A 20,541-nucleotide genomic window follows, 5' to 3' on the forward strand; every position below is an offset into this window, starting at 1 on the left:
TACCACTGAGCTACATCTCCAGCCCCCAGCCCCTATGGGAGGACAGGGTCTAACGTATCCCAGGCTGGCCTGTATAGCCAGGGGTGACCTTGAACTCCAGCTTTACCTCCGGGAATTGGAATGGCAGCGTGTGTAAGAAATTGCTCTTAACTGGTTGACCAAGTATATCTCTGACCAAGGCTTATTTGTGGTCCAAATCTCCACCAAGAGTTCACCCCTCCACATCTACCTGTTTCTCAGACTCTCTGTGTATCACATGAGGCAAACAACTCATGCTACCCACTACAATTAAAAGTATCAGAGGGGCTGGAAAGCTGACTCAGAAGAGCACTGACTGCTCTTCTGGAGGACTTGGGTTCAGTTCCAGCACCCACATGTCAGCTCTCAACAGTCTGTAACTCCAGTACCATGGGATCCAATGCCTTTTCTGGACTCCCAGAGCTCCTGCACATATGTGGTGTACTTCTGTACAATCAGGCACACATACATAAAAATAAATACTTTTAAAAAAGAGTATGTGAGAGGCTGGGGAGATGGCTCAGTCCATAAGGTGTTTGCCACACGAGGTTCTCAGTTCAGATTCCCAGAACCCATGTAAAAACCTGGTATGGTGGCTCATGCATGTAATCTCTGCCCCGGGGGTGGGGTAGAGACAGGAAGACCCTGGGGAGGCTCTCCAGGCAGCCTAGCTAGGTCAGTGAGTTTCGGGTTTAGTGAGAGACTATCTCAAAAAATAGTAATGAAATAGAGAAGTGATTGAGGAAGACACCCAAAATTAACCTGTGACCACCACATACATGTGTACCTATGCGCACACGTGCATGCACACGCACATGCGCAAACACACACACACACACATACACACACACAGTATCAGAGCTGGTCTGTCTCTGTTGGTAGAGTGTGTCCCTTTATGACCTGGGTTCCATGCCCAGTGTTGCATAAACCAGGTATGGAACATACCTATAATCCCAGCACTTGGAAGATAGAGGCAGGAGAATCAAGAGTTCAAGACCAGCCTCAGCTACATAGTGCAGCTCTATAGTGAATTGGAGACCCTGACTAAAAAGAGAGTATTAAGCATCGGGGAGGGTCCCATATCTCATAACCCTACCTCTGCTACTAGGAATACAAAGTGTTGCCACTGCTTGAGCTACAGCTTAGTAACTCTGAGAAAGCTAAGCAGGAGTTATCAGCAAACTCAAGGGTCCATCTACCCCAGAGGAATCAAGAGGTGAGTTTACAGGAAGACACACCTGTGACATTCATGGCAGTGCGTTTTCCAATCATGACTAAACCGACTGTCCGTTACCTGGCAAGTGTACAATCAGACCAGACACACATCTAACATACTTCCTGCCCACAGATGAGGCGCTATCAATGCCGTGGACCACGGCAGTATTTTCTAAGGAAAAAGAAGCTGGAGAGAAAGACCACAGAGTTTATGATCCCATTTATATAAAATGCCCAGAAAAAGGCAAATCAATAGAGGCAGGAAAGGTAGACTAGGAATCCCTGGTGCAGTGGAAAGCGGGGGAAGTGAGGGTTGTCAGCCGGGGCAGAGACTGGATGGAGGCTGGTCCACAGGTAGGCAGGCCACTTAGGGCATGTAAGCCACACCTGTAGGAAACAACTTTATTTGTGTTTTATGTTTTAGACAGAGTCTCATAACCCAGGCTGGCCTTGAAATCACTATGCAGCCAAGGAAAGTTGACCTGGAACTCCTGATCTTCCTGCCTCCACCTCCTGAGTTGGGGGATAGCAGGGCTGCACACCACCCCCACCCCAACCCCAACCCCCACCCCCACCTCCAGTTTATTCAGTGCTGGGGATGGAACCCAGGGCTTTATGCGCGCTAGGCAAGCACTCCCACCAATGGAGCTACATCCCAGCCTGATTTTACAGGGGTTCGCTGTCAAGCTTTGCCCCTCCTGGAGCTGGCCATGAAGCCCTCACTGGCTTTGAACTTGCTACAATCCTGCCTCCACATCTGAGTGCTAGAATGAAGCCTCATGAGTGCCGTACAACCTAACAAGTATTCCCGTCCTTACACACTGTGATGGCTGTCCTTGGTTGTCAACTTGACTACACCTGGAATTAACTAAAATCCAAGAGGCTGGGTACACCTATGCTGTGGGATGTCTTTCTGTATGCTGTGAATATGTGAGGCTCCCATTGGTTAATAAATAAGCGGCTTTGGCCTACGGCAAGGAAGCTTACAGCTAGGCAGGAAATCCAAGCAGAGCTACAGAGAGAAGGGCGGAGTTGGGGGAGACACCAGCCTGCTGCTGAAGGAGCAACAAGTTACCAGGCTGTGGTAACACCACAGCCACGACGCAACATACAGATTAATAGGAATGGGCTAATTTAAGATGAAAGAGCTACCTAGCAAGAAGCTGAAGCCACAGGCCATACAGTTTGTAATTAATATAAGCCTCTGTGTAATTATTTTTTCTTTTTTTTTTTTTTTGATTTTTTTCGAGTCTGTGTAATTATTTTAAAACCAGCTGCGGGAATGTGGGTAGGAGAGATTTGTCCCAACCGAGGGGCCGGGCAGGACACAGAGAAACTTCCCTCTACACACCTGTGATAGATTTTTTTTCTTCATACACCTTAAATCCAGATCTTTTGAGGTGGGAAGATCCACCTTTAATCTGGGCCACGCCTTCTGGCGGCAGCCTCTATAAAGGACATGGAGGAAGGAAGATTTTCTCTTTGCCTGCTTGCCCTCACTCTCACGAGGAGTCCATTTCTTCTCTAGCATTAGAGCCTGTTTCTTTGGGATTCCAGCATACATTGAAGACCAGCTGAGTCATCCAGCCTCGTGAACTGAAGAGCAACTGGATTCTTGTATTTTCCATTGGTACACAGCCATCATTGGACTAGCTGGACCACAGCCTGTAAGCCACTCTGATAAATCTCCAATATTTCTAAATAAATAAATGAATATATATATATATATATATATATATATATATATACACATATATATTCACTCTATCAGTTCTGTTCCTTTAATACACACACACCACAGAATTCTAGCTTCACCCCACATCCTAGGCTCGGCCCTGACAGACCCACAGAAACCAGAGTTTATGGCTCAAGCCTTCATCCTCCCTCCACGGTCCTTTTCTTCATGACGCCAAAGCCAGCTCTTTTTTCCCCCCGGAGCTGAGGACCGAACCCAGGGCCTTGCACTTGCTAGGCAAGCGCTCTACCACTGAGCTAAATCCCCAACGCCCCAAAGCCAGCTCTTAAGTGTGTGCATGTCCATGTCTGTACACTCGTAAGTGTGGGTGCACATGTACACATGTACACTTGCTCAAGTAGATAGGCCAGGTGTCTTCCTCTAGGGGGTCCCAATTTGTGGGGTTTTGTTTGTTTGTTTCGTTTTTGTTTTTCGAGACAGGGTTTCTCTGTGTAGCCCTGGCTGTCCTGGAAATCACTCTGTAGACCAGGCTGGCCTCGAACTCACAGAGATCCATCTACCTCTGCCTCCCAAGTGCTGGGACTAAATGTGTGCGCCACCACCGCTCATTTCCACTTATGGTTTGACAGAGGGTTCCTCACTGAAGGTAGAGCTCATCAATTTGGCTGTGCTGGCTGCCAGAGGCCCCACGGATCCTTCTGCCTCTACTTCCCCTCGGATACAGTGCACGCAGTGGCACCTGGCTTTTTATGTGTGTTCTCAGAATCCAAACTCAGGTCTTGATGCTTGCACGACAAGCATTTACTGACTGACCTATCTCCTCACCACCCCCTTTGGGAGTCAGGGTCTTACCGTGTCATTCTGATGAGGCTAGAACACTCTATGTAGAGCAGGCTGGCCTCGAACTCACAGAGATCTGCCTGCCTCTGCCTCCCAAGTGCTGGGATTAAAGGCATGCGCTACTACACACAGCTCTAAACCCCATTTTATACATGAGTTAACAGGGATGGAGCCCAGTGGTAGAGTGCTTTCCCAGCATGCACTCTGTGTTCAATATCCAGAACAGCAAATTAAATAAACAAGAAAAAATGAGGAAGTAGAAGCACAGAGGTGCTGAGAAACTTTCCCCAAATCACCCAGCATTCAGCCTCAGAGTCTATTCGGGGCTGATTCATTTGAACTGATTCATAGTGGGGAAGAGTGGACCACTACCTCATGTTATATACAAAAATCAATCCTCTGTGATCTGAGAAGATAGGTTAGGGCATGAGGACCAGAGTTGGATCCCCAGAACCCACATTAAAAACAAAAAAAAAAAAACAACAAAAACATTGTTGGTCTTGCTCAATCCCACCAACCTGCTAGGCAATGGTGGAATATGGTTACGGGAGTAACCAACCATTATCTGCTGGATTTGAGGCCGACTCCACAAAAGGGAACTCCTACTGAGTTTCCTACAGAGGGAACTCCCTACTGAGTTCTCCTACAGAGGCCCATGGCTTGGGAGGTCAGAGCCCCTAGGGGGCCACCTACCCCTGTCATTCTGCTTAACGGACACGTTGTCAAATTGCCTTCTAAGTATTTCCCTTCTACCCACAGGTCATGGCTGCTCTCAGCCTTATCCAGAGAAGCATCTCTCTGCAGTGTGCAGCAGTTAATGCAGACTCATAGCTGTGCAAAGTGCTGAACACAGTCACTGTTGAGTGTCAGCACTAAATGGGACATCTGTATCAAACTTCCCCACCCAACCCCCAGACCCCAGACTCAGGGATCATCCCAGGAGAGGAGGCAGAGGATGGGGAGGGATGCTGTGGCATGCTGGACATGGCATGCCACAGCATTCACGAACTTATTGTAGCTATGGTCACCTACACAAGACCCGAACAAGATCAACAGGAAGCACTGACCAGTGTCCATGGGCTTAAAAAAAATAGGAAAGAACACAAAGGTGGAAAGGAAATGTGTTGGGGGTGTGTTGGGGGGAAAGTGGGACAGGGGAGTTGGGAGTGGGCATGAACAAGATAAGTTGCACACATGTATGAAATTGTCAGAGAATAAATAAAAGATAGTTTTTAAAGAAGAAAAAAACTAAGTATGCTGATACATGCCTGTATCCCGGGCAGGAGCATCCCTGCAGCTTAGTAGCCAGCCAGGCTAGCATACTTGGTGAACACTGGGTCAGAGAGACTGTCTCCAAAAACCTAAAGTGGCTGACTCCTGAGGGATGACACTCAAGGTTGACTTCTGACCTCTATACAAATGTGCACACACATCCCACACATGTGCATCCACACTAACACACACACACAATCAACCAATTCTGGATGGATTATCCATCTAACAGTAAAGTTTTGAAGAAGACATAGAAGAGTTATCTTGGTTTCCACAGGTGGGGTGTGATGGTCAGTTTTCACTGTGAACTTGGTACAGTCTAGTTCACCTAGGAAGCAAATCTCAATGAGGGACTGTCTAGCTCAGGCTGGCCTGTTGGTATGTCTGTGAGAGACTGTCTTGATTATATTAACTAGGATGAGAAGACCCAGCCCACTGTGGGCAGCATCATTCCCTAGGAGACAGCATTCCCTGAACTGCCCAAGAGTAAAGGAAGCCAGACGAGCACTAGATTGAATCCCTCACTCTCTGTCCCTGACGGTGGGGTCAATGCAACCAGCTCCCAAAACTCTAGTCACATTGATTTCCCTGCTGCTGCTGTGATGGACATACCCTGAAACTGTGAGTGAAAACAAACGTTTTCTCTCCTACCTACTTCTGCCACAACAGTTCAATATAAGGCAGACCCTGGAAAAGGTAAAGTTTTCTCAAACAGTGGCACAGGTCTGTAACTTCCAATGCTTGGGAGGCTGAGGCAGGAAGATCAAGAATGAGAACCTGTCCCAAAATAAACAGTAAAAAGAGAGCCGGGGATTGGACTCTGTGGCTAGAGAACATCCTAACATGAAGCTCTGGGTCCGTTCCCCAGCACCACATAAGCCAGGTGTGGTGGTTCACAACTGTCATCCCAGCACCAGGAATCCAAAGGATGTGAAACATCTGGAGTCTGACTGACAGAAGGGTTAATTTGCATATCTGCCAGAGTATTTATTAATTTATTTATTTGATGTGTGCCACAGTGGGGGTGTGGGGGTCAGAGGTTAGCTTACAGCAGCCAGTTCTTTTTTTTCTTTTTCTTTTTCTTTTTTTTTTTTTTTTAAGATAGGGTCTTTCTATGTACTCCTGGATGCTGTGGAACTCACTTTTTAGATCAGGCTGGCCTCCACCTGCCTCTATCTCCTGAGTGCTGGGATTGTGTGCCACTATGCCCAGCCTTGCCAGAAATTTCTTCAACACTGGAAAACTTCAGCAGGATTTCCTACATAACCTAGCATCCCCACTTCTGGTCATATATAACAGGTGGTCACAATTAATAAATTGATTGATTGATTGATTGACTTTTTTTTTTTTTTTTTTAAAAGGATTTATTTATTTATTATGTATACAATGTTCTGCCTGCATGTATGCCTGCAGTCCAGAAGAGGGCACCAGATCTCATTATAGATGGCTGTGAGCCACCATGTGGTTGCTGGGAATTGAACACAGAACCTTTGGAAGAACAGCCAGTGCTCTTAACCTCTGAGCCATCTCTCCAGCCCTTGATTGACTTTTGAGACAGAGTTTCTCTGTGTAATAGCCCAGGCTATTCTGGAACTTGCTCTGTAGACCAGGCTGGACTTGAACTCACAGAGAACTGCCTGCCTCTGCCTCTGGAGTGCTGGAATTAAAGGTATAAACGTGTGTGTGTGTGTGTGTGTGTGTGTGTGTGTGTGTGTGTGTGTGTGTATGCATATGAATATGTGCACATGTGAATGTAATGCCCACAGGGGCCAGAAGGGGGTGTCAGATGCCCTAGAGCTGTAATTATAGGTAGTAGTCGTGAGCTGTCCCTGTGAGTGCTGGAAACCAAACTTGGGTCCCCTGAGAGAGGAACAAACACTCTTACTGCTGAGCCATCTCTCGGTCCCCTGAGTCCCAGACGCCCCATGGACAAATTCATCTACTCCACTGGACTTATTCGTATCTTCAAGGCCAACTTGGAGCAGCCTCTGTAGTCAGAACACTGAGTGCGAGTTCCCAGCAAGGACTAAACCAGGTTGTCTTGGGATTTCACTAGAAATGATGAACTTTGGGTGCACTTAGACTCAAGTTTTGACACTTCTATGTTTTTTGTTGGTTGCTTCTTTTTCCTTTTTTTTTTAACTTTTAAAAAAAGATTTATTTATTATATATACAGTGTTCTGCCTGCATATATCCCTGCCATAAGAGGGCGCCAGATCTCATTACAGATGGTTGTGAGCCACCATGTGGTTGCTGGGAATTGAACTCAGGACCTCTGGAAGAGCAGTCAGTGTTCTTAACCTCTGAGCCATCTCTCTAGCTCCTGTTGGTTGCTTTTTTAAAATATTGTTTCATAGCCAGGCGGTGATGGTGCACGCCTTTAATCCCAGCACTTGGGAGGCAAAAGCAGGCGGATCTCTGTGAGTTTGAGGCCATCCTGATCTACAGAGCAAGTTCCAGGACAGGCTCCAAAAATTCACAGAAAAACCTTGTCTCAAAAAAGAAAAGAAAAGAAAAGAAAACAAAACAAACAAACAAACAAACAAACAAATTGTTTCATGTAGCCTGAGATAGCCTCAAACTTGCTATATAGCCAAATATGACTTTGAACTCCTCATCCTCCTGTTTCCACTCCCCGGTGCTGATACCACAGGAGTGTGACATCACACTGTCTCTGTGGTGCTGGAGGTGGAGTGCAGGGCTTTGTGTGCTCTAGGCCAGCTCTCTACCAACTGAGTCCTCGGCGCAACCCAGGCGAGCTCTGTTTGTTTTGATTTGGAGAGACAAGGTCTTGTTTGGCCTTGAAATCATGATGAGTATTATGATATTTATCTTTGTGTGTGTGTGTGTGTGTGTGTGTGTGTGTGTGTCCGTGTGTGCACACACAGTGTGTGTGTGTGTGTGTGTGTGTGTGTGTGTACATGTGTGATTTATTTATTTATTTATTTATTTATTTATTTATTTATTTATTTTTGGTTTTTTCGAGACAGGGTTTCTCTGTGTAGCTTTGCGCCTTTCCTGGAACTCACTTGGTAGTCCAGGCTGGCCTCGAACTCACAGAGATCCGCCTGGCTCTGCCTCCCGAGTGCTGGGATTAAAGGCGTGCGCCACCACCACCCGGCGTGATTTATTTATTTTATGTGTATGGGCATTTTGCCTGTATATATGTCTGCTTACCTCATGAGTGCCTGGTGCCTGTGGGTTCAGAAAAGGGCATCAGTTTCTCTGGAACTGTAGTTACGGATGGTTTTGAGCTGCCATGTGGGTGCTGGGAACCAAACCTGGGTTCTATGGAAGAGCAGCCAGTGCTCTTAGCCACTGAGTTGTCTCCCCAGCCGTTGTGACTGCTCACTAACAACTCGGTGAATTCTGAAATCCTTAACTTAGAATTCAGTCTTTCCAGCCAGCTCACAAAAACCCTGTCCACATCCCCCCTAACCCCACCTCTCACAGGTACCATCCATACTCAACCTGAGTTCCCATCCCCAGAACCTGTGTGCTTCCAGCTCATGTTGGCTTGGGAAGTGATCCTCTGCATACAATGCTTGTGTATTGTATACAATACACTGCACACAATGACACTGAGCCACGTCCCCAGCCCCTCCATGGGGGCTTCGAGGCAGGGGCTCTACAGCCGAGCCACGCCCCTTGACCCCTCTTATTATATTTTCAAAGAAGTTTTGCTAAGTTGTGTATGCCAGCCTGCAACTTTCAAGTTTTGTGCCGTAGCCTCCAAAGGCTAAGATGGAGGCAGGCACCACCATGTCCAGCCCGCATCTGTCTCCTTTACCTGTGGACCGCCACACACTCCACAGCAAGCTGTGTCCCATCTCTCCATGTCTTCAGTGACTTACTCTGGAAGGACCAAAGAAACAAGGAAAACAAGGTGTCCATCTCTTGGTGTATTTACTGTGCTTTTCTTGAGGATAACTAGAATGCTCTGGGCCTCAGGGATGAGGAGTTGTGTGGCCTCAACTGATTTTGATTTTGGATTTCTTTATTTTTGTGCAGTGATATTTTAGAGTTCCGTCTTCAAAGTAGGTCTGAGCACCCAGTAGTACAGGTCACTGTAAAGGGGCTGGCAAGATGGCTTAGCAGATAAAGGCGATTGCTGACAAGAGGACCTGAGATCTGTCCCTGATAGAAACTCACATGAGGAAAAAGAGAACTGACTTCTGAAAACTGTCCTCTAACCTCCATGATCAGACAGACACATGCCCACAGGAAAATAAACAAATAAATGCCATTTTCTAAAAAGGAAAACAAATTAGGAACTGGGGAGATGACTCAGTGGGCAAAGTGCTTGCCACCCAAGCGTGAGGACCTGAGTTCAGATCCCCAGGGCCCATGGAAGTGTCAGGTGGGCGTGGTCTGCTTGAAATCCCAGCACTCACACCGTAGGAGTGGTATTCTCAGAGCTGGCTGGCCTGCTACACGAACCGATCAGCATGTTCCAGGTTCATGGAGAGCTCACGATGTGATATAGAACAGAGAGCGACCTAGGAAGACCACAGATGCCAACCTCTGGCCTTCACATGCACACACAGCCATACACATGCAAACATGTACACACACACACACACACACACACACACACACGCACACACGCACACACGCACACACGGGGTGAGGGGTGAAGGATCAGGCACCGGGAGACACCTGGGTTTACTGGTGTGGAGGTGAATATGCTTTCCAAACACACCTCATCAAATCTGGGTTCGCACCAACCTGCTGTTTCCTGCTTCCTCTTAGACTGGCCTGAGGCGTGGATGGATGAAGTGTAGCAGGGCTGGCTGCCATCCTAGGGGTTGGCGTGGATTCTTGGCTCTCTAAATGTGGGAGCACAGTGTGTCACCCCTGGGTTCGCTGGCCAGCCAGCCCATGCTTGGCAAGCCCCAGGTTGTTTGTTTATTGAGAGATTCCCTCTCAATAAACAAAGTGAGAAGCCAGGCAGTGGTGGCACACGCCTTTGATCCCAGCACTCAGGAGGCAGAGGCAGGTGGATCTCTGTGAGTTCGAGGCCAACCTGGTCTACAGAGAGAGTTCCAGGAAAGGCTCCAAAAAGGAAAAAAAAAAAAAAGAAAAAAAGAAAGAAAGAAAAAAGAGGTTGGCGAGAAGGTTCAGAGACCAAATCGGCTTGCTGCCAAACCCAGACCAAAAGACCTGAGTTCCATCCCTGGAACCCAAACTGTGAGGGAACTGACTCCCGAAAATTATCATCTGACCTCCACATGCTCTGATTTCCACGTGGGCACCAGGCCAAGAACTCACCCCTCTCCAAATAAATAAATGTGATTAAAATTTAAAAACATAAAAACAATTGGAGTGCTTCTGAGGAGCCCTCTTTGAGGTACTTCTGTTCTTTGTATGTACACCTGTGCACACACACACACATGCACACACGCATACATGCATACACACACACACACACACACACACACACACACACACACACACACACACACACACACAAAACCTCACGTCCTGCACAAACCGCACTCCACCACTAGGTGTCACCCCAGCTCCTTAGTTTCAGGCCCAGCCCCAGGAGGCTCTTCCCGCAGCGGATTTCCCGCCCCAGTCCGCTGGGATGTTAACACCTAGACAACATGAGTACGTTCAGCATCTCCACTCTAAGTAGCAGCATCCTTCCGTGGGATTTCAGCCTCGGCTTGACACCCACGACTTCAGGCACCTCCCTTGGCACGGGGTCCCCACTCCTCCAGGGGTTTGCTTTCTGAAGTTCCAATGAACAGCAACCAGAAAACATTCTACGGAAAATTCCAGAACTGTGTGAAACATACGTCGTTGTTTTGTTGTGACAGGGCCTCATTTTGTAACCTAGGCCGCCCCCAAATTAGTGTCAATCTCCTGCCTGTGATTCTGAGAGTTGGGATTGTGGGTGTGCACCACCACACCCATTTCATGTAGTGCTGGGATGGAACCCAGGGCTTCGGATGCTGAGCTACACCCCAGCCTGATTTGTTTTTGTTTTAAACTGGGGGGTGGGGAATCTCATGTAGCCGAAGCTGCCCTTAAATACTCTATGTTATATGGTAGGGGATGACCTTGAACTCCTGATCGCCCACCTCCATCTCCCAAGTGCTAGAATTATAAGCATTGGACACCATACTCCGTTTTATGTGATGCTGAGGATTGGAACTCGAGCTTCATATAAAGTAGGCCAGCGTCTTGTCAACTGGCCACACACCTCCAGCCCTCAACTTGATCCTTAAGTTTTCAACTGTGCGCTCTTCTTAGCAGGCGAGGAAATGTCTTCTGGGGCACAAACCACCGTTTTGTGCAGTGTTTCCGCTCTCTGTGTGTTACCCTCCCTCGAGCTACTCAGTCGCTCTTGGTTTTCAGGCTGGCTGCTGTGGCACTGCAGTGTTCATGTGTGTTCAAGTAGCTCTTTCACTTCACAACGGTCTCAAATTATTTCAGATGGTCAGGGAAGCCTATTTGGTAGGGGGGAGGTTTGAGACAGGGTTTCCATCCTGGAACTCACTTTGTAGATCAGGCTGGCCTCAAACTCACAGAGATCTGCCTGCCTCTGCCTCCCAAGTGCTGGGATTAAAGGTATGTACCCCCACTGGCTCAGGGCATCCTTCTTAGAGGAAGTGATTTAAGCAAAGGAAGAGGAGAGGGCATTGAAATGATTGTTCCTGGAGGGATACATCCTGGGTATATGAAAGAGTATGGAAAGGCCCTGGGGCATATGCTTAAATTGAACTAGTTATTCCCATTCTGTGGGGACCCCAGAAAAGCACTGGCCCTAAGCTCAGATAAAGCTAAGGTGGGTGTTGGGTGCATACCTGTCATCCCGGAACTTGAGAGGTGAAGGAGGAGGATCAGGTGTATCAGGCTATCCTGGTCTACATGTAACTTAGTCTCAACAAAAACTAAACTATTTTAAAGTAAAACAAAGCGAGACTTCAGGGAGGATTTCTCAGGTGTCGGGAAGAAGATGACTCCCCAAGGGCAGAGGGCAGGCTCAGGGCTGCCTGGGCCCTGGCAGCTCTTAGCCACTCAAGAATCATGGGCTGGCCAGAGAGCTGACTCAGGGGGTGAAGTGTTTATGGTACAGGCATGGGGACCCGAAGTCAGATCCCAGCACCACACAAGTGACAAGCGGAGCTGCACAGGCCTGTAACCCCGGCTGGAAGGCGGGGACAGAGGAGCCCTGCAGCTCAGTGGCAGCCAGCCACAGTCCGAGCTCTGGGGCCAGGGCGAGGCACTCAAAACCTAAGGCCAGCTGGGCAGTGGCAGCCCACGCCTTTAATCCCATCATTTGGGAGGCAGAGGCAGGCGGTTCTCTGAGGCCAGCCTGGTCCACAGAGTGAGTTCCAGGACAGCCAGGGCTACACATTGAAATCCTGTCTCACTAGAAAAAAAAAAAAAAACACTTAAAATTTGGGGCTGGAGAGATGGCTCAGCGGTTAAGAGCATTGGCTGCTCTTCCAGAGGACCCGGGTTGGTTCAATTCCCAGAACCCACATGGCAGCTCACACCTGTCTGTAACTCCAGTTCCAGGGCATCTGACAGCCTCACACAGACAGACACACGGCAAAACACCAATGCACATTAAATAAATAAATAAATAAATCATTTAAAAAGGAAGAAAAGAAAAGGCACTGAGCCGTGAGTCTGATCAAGGTGAGGACAGAACAGACATCCCCACCCCCACCCTCCGCCACACAGTCACAGTGACAGGCACGTGCCCACAACATAAAATAACTGAAACATAATAAAAAATAAGATCTAAAAAATATTTTTAAAATAAGGAGGAGAACAATTAAGGAAGACACTCAGGTTGACTTCTGGCCTGTGTGCGCACACGCGCGCGCGCGCGCGCGCGCGCGCGCGCGCGCACACACACACACACACACTCACTCTCTCATTCACATAGAACCATGCCACAGTGGCCAGGACCTAGAACAAGAAACCAGTTCTAGCCAGGTGGGAAAATGCCTCTGACAGGTGCTGACTCCTCACTCACGGTCACAGATCACAGCTTCTCAGTGGTTCTGCCTGGCTGGTCTTCTTTGACCTCTCCCAAACCCAAATTCATCTTTCCTCACTCCGCTGGTTCCACAGCAGGCTCCCCACTGCTCCCTCAGGGCCTTTGCACATGTTGGCTGTTCCTCTTGCCTTGAACGCCCTTCACCTGGAAGCCTTTCTCACTCACCTCCTCCACGTTACCTCTAATTCCACTTCTTAAGAGACACCTTCCTGATCACACCAGCTCAAAGAGTCCCTACCTGTCCCCATCTCCACTCTCATTTGTTTAAGACTTAATTTTATGTGCCAGGCATGGGAGCAAACACTCAGGAGGCAGAGGCAGGTGGATTGCTGTGAGTTTGAAGCCAGTCTGGTCTACAAAGTGAGTTCCAGGACAGCCAGGGCTGCACAAAGAAACCCTGTCTGGCGGTGGGGGAGGGGGGTACTTTTATTTTTTAATTCATGTGTATGTGTCCGTGCATATTTCTGGGGTCAGGCAGTGGGTTGCATCCCCTGAGCAGGACTTAGTGGTGGCCATGAGCTGCTCCATGTGGGTGCTGGGATTCAGACTCCAGTTCTCTGCAAGAGCAGCATTCTGGTTACTTTTTATTGTCGACTTAGGAAAAGGGACCCTCAGTTGAGGGATTGACCAGATCAGCTTGGTCTGTGGCCACGCCTGTGAGAGTTGGTCTTGACTGACAGGAAGGTTTAGCCAGGTGTGGCAGCACCATCTCTAGGAAGGTGAATCTGGGCTGTATAAGAAGGCTGGCTGAGCGTGAGCCAGGAAAGAGCGCTCCTCCACAGCCCTGCTTGAGTGCCTGACTTCCCGTGACGGACTGCCACCTAGCCGTGCAAGCCAAAGAAACCCTCTCCTTCTCTAAGCTGCTTTCCGTCAGAGTGCTGTAGCATGGCACAGAAACCAAAACAGACACCAAGGGCTCCTGACTGCTGAGCCGGCTCGACAGATCCTCTTTAATCTCCTTTACCGTGCGTGTGCGTGTGCGTGTGCGTGTGTGTGAAGGGGGGGCGGAGGAAGGCGGGCAGCAGGCCAGGCTGGCCTTGAACTCACAATGTAGTGGAGAATGACCTTGAATTCTGATTGCCCTCACCCCAGGTTACAGGTGTGGGCCACCATGCCTAGCTTCCTACTTGTGATTTTCCCTGTCTGCACAGGATCACATATGGATGCAACTCTTGGCACTGTTTTACACATTTTTGTGGTTTCATCTGTCTGCTGCGCCTGAAGGTCAGCTCCGGGAGGGCAGGGCTTCACTGTTTAATCAAATCTGGTGATTGAACGGCTGAGGAAATGATTTCTAAGAAAGGGCTCCGTTGGGACTGCGGAGGGGGGTCTGGGACTAGACGGAGAAATATGAGGAGAAGGGCAAGGTGGCCTCCCTCGGAGCCCCACCTCTCCCTCCTCTCTTTCCCTGCCCTCTCCTCCCTTCCTCTCCCCTTATGGAGCCAGGCCATATGAACCACAGGCTATTATTTAGCCATCACGTGGTGCCCCCTAGTGGCTACCTGAAGCACTGCAGTCAGTGACTGCTGCCCCTCGAGACCGGACTCAGACTTCCCCACTTCAGCCCCAGCGAGATCTGACATGTGGCCCCGCCCTCTCTCTCTGAGTAGCCCCACCCCATCAGCCCCGCCCCAAGCCCCTCCCTCCAGTCTTGGGGTCTCTCAGCAAACTGGCCGTGGGACTGGAAAGCTAGGGTGAGTCAGTCACCCCCAGAAATTAAAGCCTTCCCTCCTGGCTCATTCTTGCCCAGCTGTTTTCAAGCGTATGTGGTTTTTCCTTTTTGTCTTTTTCACACGTGCTGTATCTGTTTCTTTTGAGCTCAAATCCTGAGTGCCTACTGTGTGCAACCTGCTGCTCCTTCCCTACCCTGCGTGTTCGTGCTGCCACGGGCCGAGAGCAGGAGACCCCACCTCTTCTTGTGGAAATCCTACATGGACCCCTCAGAAAGGTGTAATTACAGCTCATTCCCCGCTTGTCTTAGTCAGAAAAGGGGTGACCAGACCCTTCCTATTCTGAGTTCCTACCCGGAAACCCCGCCTAGTCATGTCTCCCAAGCAGGGTAAACCCGTGGGGTGGATTATTTAACAAACGGGAAGCGTGCAGGTTCAGGACAGATTCGCCTCGGTTCATCCTCTCTGTGCTACTCCTGAGCAAGAGACTTAACTTTGCTGTGCCTCAGTTTCCCTATCTCTTAAATGGGGGTAACCCTGCCAGTGTAGGATCTACAATGAGGGCTCTCAGAGGATTAAGACCCTTGGCTCCTGCCGTTTGTGATACAACCCTGAGCATCAGACTTTCTCCAACGTTTGCTATTATGCTACAGTTTTATTGATACCAGCTTCCTCCTGACTCCCCCCTACACACACATGAGACCTTGGGGTATTCCCACCCCCAAGATGGAGGAGGAAGGAGATTTCTCAATAGTAGAAGAAAGCTTGGACCCTCCACGTTTTGTAAAGCTCTCCTAGCTTGCCCAAAAGATGGGGTGCCACAAGGAGCCACCTGCTTCTGCCAGACCGGGAATGGAGTGTGCATAGAGCCGACACACACAGGGCCTGGATGTCACGCTTGCACACACAGCTTGTCACCCTGAACACCCCGTTTTAGAGTGATGTATTCAACCAAAGGCACAGAGTGCCCTCACATGGCCACACACCTGACTGTCACTCGAGTTTTGGACAACCCAGGCATCTGGGCACAGCCATGAGGACAACTGTCACACCCCGTTATTGACATACAGCAGGAGCTGAACACAAGGAGATTCACAGGTCCTCATGCCGGGTCGCACAGCCAGTCACAGACCCACAACTCCTATCCTCACACCCTCGGGTCACCCCGCCCCCACTGCCACTCACACACTCTCCCACACGTACACGCACCCTCTCCCAGTCACACCCCAATTCACTCACATTTGGACACACACACAAACTCCCCCGGGTCACACCCAGGCACAACACAAAGACACACGTTTCCCCAGCACCCGTGAGCAGCAAGCACCTGGAGCACATCCCTGTCAGTCATTCACACGTGAGTCCCGCCCCCTTCCCCACTATAGGGGTGCAGGCAATGGATGGGGGGATCTTTAGACGCTAAACCACCCTAGCCATAATGGGCAAGTGACAGGCGACACCCCAAAGCCCCCCTGAAGTTTCCCTCCCCAATCTCACAGCCAGATGGTGGGATGTGAGCGGTGGTTCATCGAGGGGGTTGGAACCCCAAAACTAGAGTCTCCCCAGTCTCCCCACCTTGAGGTCGCTTTGGGTGTCCCCAGGGTTTCCCCAAACGAGGGTGGATGTTCCAACCCTTCCTTTACTGCGACCTTCCCCATAAGCCCCTCGCCATCCTGCAGCTTTTGGAAGGGGAGGGTGGTGGGACCCCAGAGCTCTGGTTCGCGGGATCCCTCCGAGCCCGCGTCCCCTCCAGGGCTCCCCGGCGCCCGCACCTGCCCGCGGGGCCCCTACCTGTCCGGCGAGGCCTGGGCAGAGCAGCCACAGCAGCAGCGACAGCCGCGGGACCGTGAGCGGCCACATGACGCGCCCCCCACCCGACAGGCGCCTGGGTAATGGGGACCCGCCGCCAGGCGCGACCCCGCCCGCCGGCCCGCCCGCCCGCCCGCCCGGGCGACCCGAGCGCCTCCACCCCGCCTAGCCCGCGGCCGGGATTCCACCCCACCCCCGCCCCGCGCCCAGCCTTTGTCGCGGGCTCCGCCCCAGCCCCGCCCCCAGCCCCGCCCCCAGCCCGGTCCGCGACAGCCCCGCAGAGTGGGGCCCCTGCCAGCAGGTGAGGAGCTGACATGGGTGAGCGAGGGGAGCCGGGGAGGGGGCTGTCACGTGCTTGTCAATTTCATCTTCCTAGGATTTTCCCACGATGAAGATGGGGCAGGAGGAGGGGTGGGGGATTAAGGGGGAGGCCTAGTAGGAAAAGAGATTCAATAATCAACAGGGAAACTGAGGCACAGATTGGGAAATTAGAAGTTGGAGAAGGGGTGAATGTCGGGAGGGAAGGTGGGGCAGAGGTGGGCACTGGGAGTCATCGGTTGTAAAGCCAAAGAGCAAAACCCATGGCATGGTATACACCTGTTACCCAGTACTAGGAGGTCAGAGACAAGGGGGTTGGAAGTTTGGTAAGTCTCCATCCAACCAAGACTGCAGAATAAGACCTTATTTCGAAACATAAACACACAGAGCCCAGTCATGGTGGCACACATCTGTCATCCCAGCATTTGGGAGTTGGGAGGTAAAGGCAGGATCTAGAGTCGGAGGTCATCTGGGTATGGGGCACACACCTTTAATGCCAGCACTAAGGGAGCTGAGGGATCTCTGAGTTCAAGGACCCAAGTTCTGCCTAGCCAGTTCCAAGCCAGGCGAAACTGTAAATAGCAGTGGTTCTCACCCTTCCTAATGCTGCGGCCCTTTGATACAGTTCCTCATGTTGTGGTGACCCCCAACCATAAAATTATTTTCATTGCTACTTCATAATTGTAATTTTGCTGTTATGAATAGTAATGCAAATATCTGTGTTTTCCGATGGTCTTAGGTGACCCCTGTGAAAGAGTCACTCAACCCCCACAGGTTCATAGTATAAAGGGAGATCCCGTAAAAAAATAAATAAATAAAAATAAAAGAGTTTGAGGACATTCTCAGCTACACGGCAAATTTGAGGCCCGCTTGGACTACTTGAGACCCTCTCTCAAAAACAAAAAACAGAGAGACTATTGAGATGGCTCTGTGGGTAAAGGAACTTGTCACCAACCCTGATGACCTGAGCTCGATCCCCGGGACCCACATGGAAGCTGTCCTCTGACCTCCATACACGTATACACATACATAAAAACGTAAGAAAAAATTAAAGATTAGGAGATGGGAGTGGGGGATGGGCAGAAGAGACACCGAGACAAGCCAAAGCGATGAGCAGTTGGTGACCCGTCCTTCAACAAGGGGCATCCCAGGTCCCCTCTCTCAGGTCACCCATTCCCACAGGTCCTCATGGTGAAATCTCTCCCTCCCCAAACAGACCCACCTCTCTCCTGTTCTAACGGTGCAAGATGACAGGCTGGATTCTCAAGAGAATCAAAATATTAGCAAGGCCTCATGCTTCATTTGCATATGAATACCTTCCCTGTCCCGCCTTCTTCTGGGAGACTCTGCAGGCTTTGTCAGCTTCTCAGTACTACCCGGGAGTGTCCTCAGTCTCCTTCCCCTCCTGAGGCCTCTTGTGGCATCTATCTTTCTTTTCCTTCCTTCCTTCTTTCCTTCTTTCTTTTTGTGGAGGTGTGGGGGTGTTGAGGTAGGAAGAAGGATGTAGTTAGATTACAGGGAAATTGGCCATAAAAGATGGAGGGAGGTGTAGGCTTGGGAGATGTGTGTGAGCGCTGGGGAGCAGATCAGGCAGACCCGAGGACTCACTGGCCAGCCAGCCTGGCTGAAAACCAGAGTGTTGGGTTCCGTGAGACCTTGTTTCAGGCAATCAGAAATCGACAGAGGAAGGTACCAGCGTGCCGCCCTGGTGTCTGCATGCACGCCTGTGCACACCCACCCGCATGCTTATGTCCATGCACCACACTATCAGGTGGAGAATGATTGAGGAACACACACCTGGGGTTGATCTGTAGTCCACATAGGCACGTGTGCACACATGAACACATCCATCACACAGGAATTCACAAAACCATGCTAGGTGAAGAAGGCCCCCACCTTGCAGATTCTCGTGGTTGCAGTAAGCACGTTGGTGAGAGTTCTGCACAGGCAAAGAGGGAGATCTAGGAGGCCAGCTGGCCCGGGGTCAGTGCCTCTCCAGGTGACCTTGGCCAAACAGGTTTCCTGGTAAGACACCCCTTTTCCTGGGCGGGAGAGATGGCTTGGTGTGTAGGAGTATTTGTCTATAAATATGAGGACCTGAGCTCAAACTCTAAGAACCCACGTGAAAACTGGGCCTGGTTTCATGTGCCTGTAACCCTAGAGCTGGGAGCAGGGAGCTCCAAGCGAGGCTGGGAACTTGCTGGCCAGCTAACCTAGTGGAAATGGTGAGCCCTGGGATCACTAAGCCACCCTGTCCCAAGGCAGTAAGCTGGCAAGTGATAAAGATCTGCTGTCCTCCTCTGGCCCCCTTGAGTACACCCCACCATCACCCACACACAAAGACACCTGTTTCTTCACCCAGGTTGTCTGTCAAGAGACATCTGACACATACGTAGATGGTTGGTTCAGTCCCCAGCGCCTGTTACTAGAGCCCCTGAGAACTCTAGAGACAGGATCTGGTCTCCAGGCAGAGTCTTAGCCTCAGAAGGCATCTCTATCAATCCTGTAGCCCCTTACTCCCAAAAGGGGATGGTCCCCTGAGGGCTCTTTAGGCTGGGAGGGCAGTTGTTGTACTGTAAATGAGGATGGATGTGGTCTGGGAGGGGGTGCCTTTGTTCAGTTTGAATTTCAGGACCATGACCCTGCCAAGTGTTCTCATGAGTAGGAGAAAGTACCAAAAGCAACTTAAGGGAGAGGAAACGTGTGAGAAAGTTTACTTCCGTTTACTAACCCTGGAGTCCGTTGACTCCGTTAGACTAGGCTGGTCAGTATCCTGCAAGGACCTTTCTGCCTGCTTCCCAGGCACTGGGGCTGTAGACCCATGCCATATGCTCTAGTTTGCTTCCCTGTGGATGTGCTGAAACACTGACCAAAAGCAATTTGGGTGAAGAAAGGTTGACTTGGCATACAGGTTACAGCCCATCACTGAAGGAAGCCGAGGCAGGAACTCAAGGCAGGAGGCCATGAAGTGCTGCTCACTGGCCTGATTTCTTATACATCCGAGGACCACCTACCTATCGATGGCACTGCTCACAGCAAGCTGGGCCCTCCCATATCAATCAACAACTAGGAAAACACCCTAGGGAAATGCCTACAGGCCCATCTGCTGAAGGCAATTCCTTAAGTGAAATTCTATCTTACTAGGCATGCTAGGTTTGAGTCAAGTGGGCAAAATCTAACCAGCACATCATTGCACCTGCTTTCATTTAGTGAGACAGGGTCTCAGTAGGTAGCCCTGGCTGGCCGGAATCTCTATGGAGACCAGGATGGCCTCAAGCTCACAGGGATCCACTTGCCTCTGCCCACACTGGGGTTAAAGGCATGGCCGTGTGTGTGTGTGTGTGTGTGTGTGTGTGTGTGTGTGTGTGTGTACCTTTGTGGTCTGTGTGTGTGTGTGTGTACCTTTGTGGTCTGTGTGTGTATATGTGTGTCCTTGTTCTCATGAAAGCCAGGCCAGAAGAGGGTGTCAGAGCCCTTGGAGCTGGAGTTATAGGTAGTTGTGAACTGCCTGACATGGTTGCTGGGAATGGAGTGTCATCTCTCTGGCCCTGCACCTGGCTATTTTTTTAGGTGCTGAGGACCCACACCAAGGTCCCAAGGCTTGCTTAGCAAGCACTGTAATCGCTGAGTCTGCTCTCCAGCCCCACTGGCTTACAGTTAGATCACACTCCATCATGGTG

At 50.2% G+C, this 20,541-nt stretch overlaps 1 protein-coding gene across 2 annotated transcripts in view; it reads right to left on the reverse strand.

Moving 5' to 3' along the window:
* The window catches only part of Olfm2 (olfactomedin 2), an 80,871-nt gene extending 64,205 nt beyond the window's left edge, over positions 1-16,666 (reverse strand). The window contains exon 1 of one of the 2 annotated variants that reach the window (XM_052753539.1): positions 16,526-16,666. In XM_052753539.1, the coding sequence (XP_052609499.1) occupies positions 16,526-16,594 (69 nt within the window). In that variant the 5' untranslated portion in view covers positions 16,595-16,666. Of the gene's footprint in view, positions 1-8,831; positions 8,855-16,525 lie in introns of those variants that run through there. The other variant, XM_052753547.1, reaches the window with a different exon arrangement.
* Between the last annotated feature and the right edge of the window lie 3,875 nt (positions 16,667-20,541).

This window comes from Peromyscus californicus, unplaced genomic scaffold, assembly GCF_007827085.1.
Source record: "Peromyscus californicus insignis strain IS unplaced genomic scaffold, ASM782708v3 Scaffold_11__1_contigs__length_118956290, whole genome shotgun sequence".
NCBI classification, from domain to species: Eukaryota; Metazoa; Chordata; class Mammalia; order Rodentia; family Cricetidae; genus Peromyscus; species Peromyscus californicus.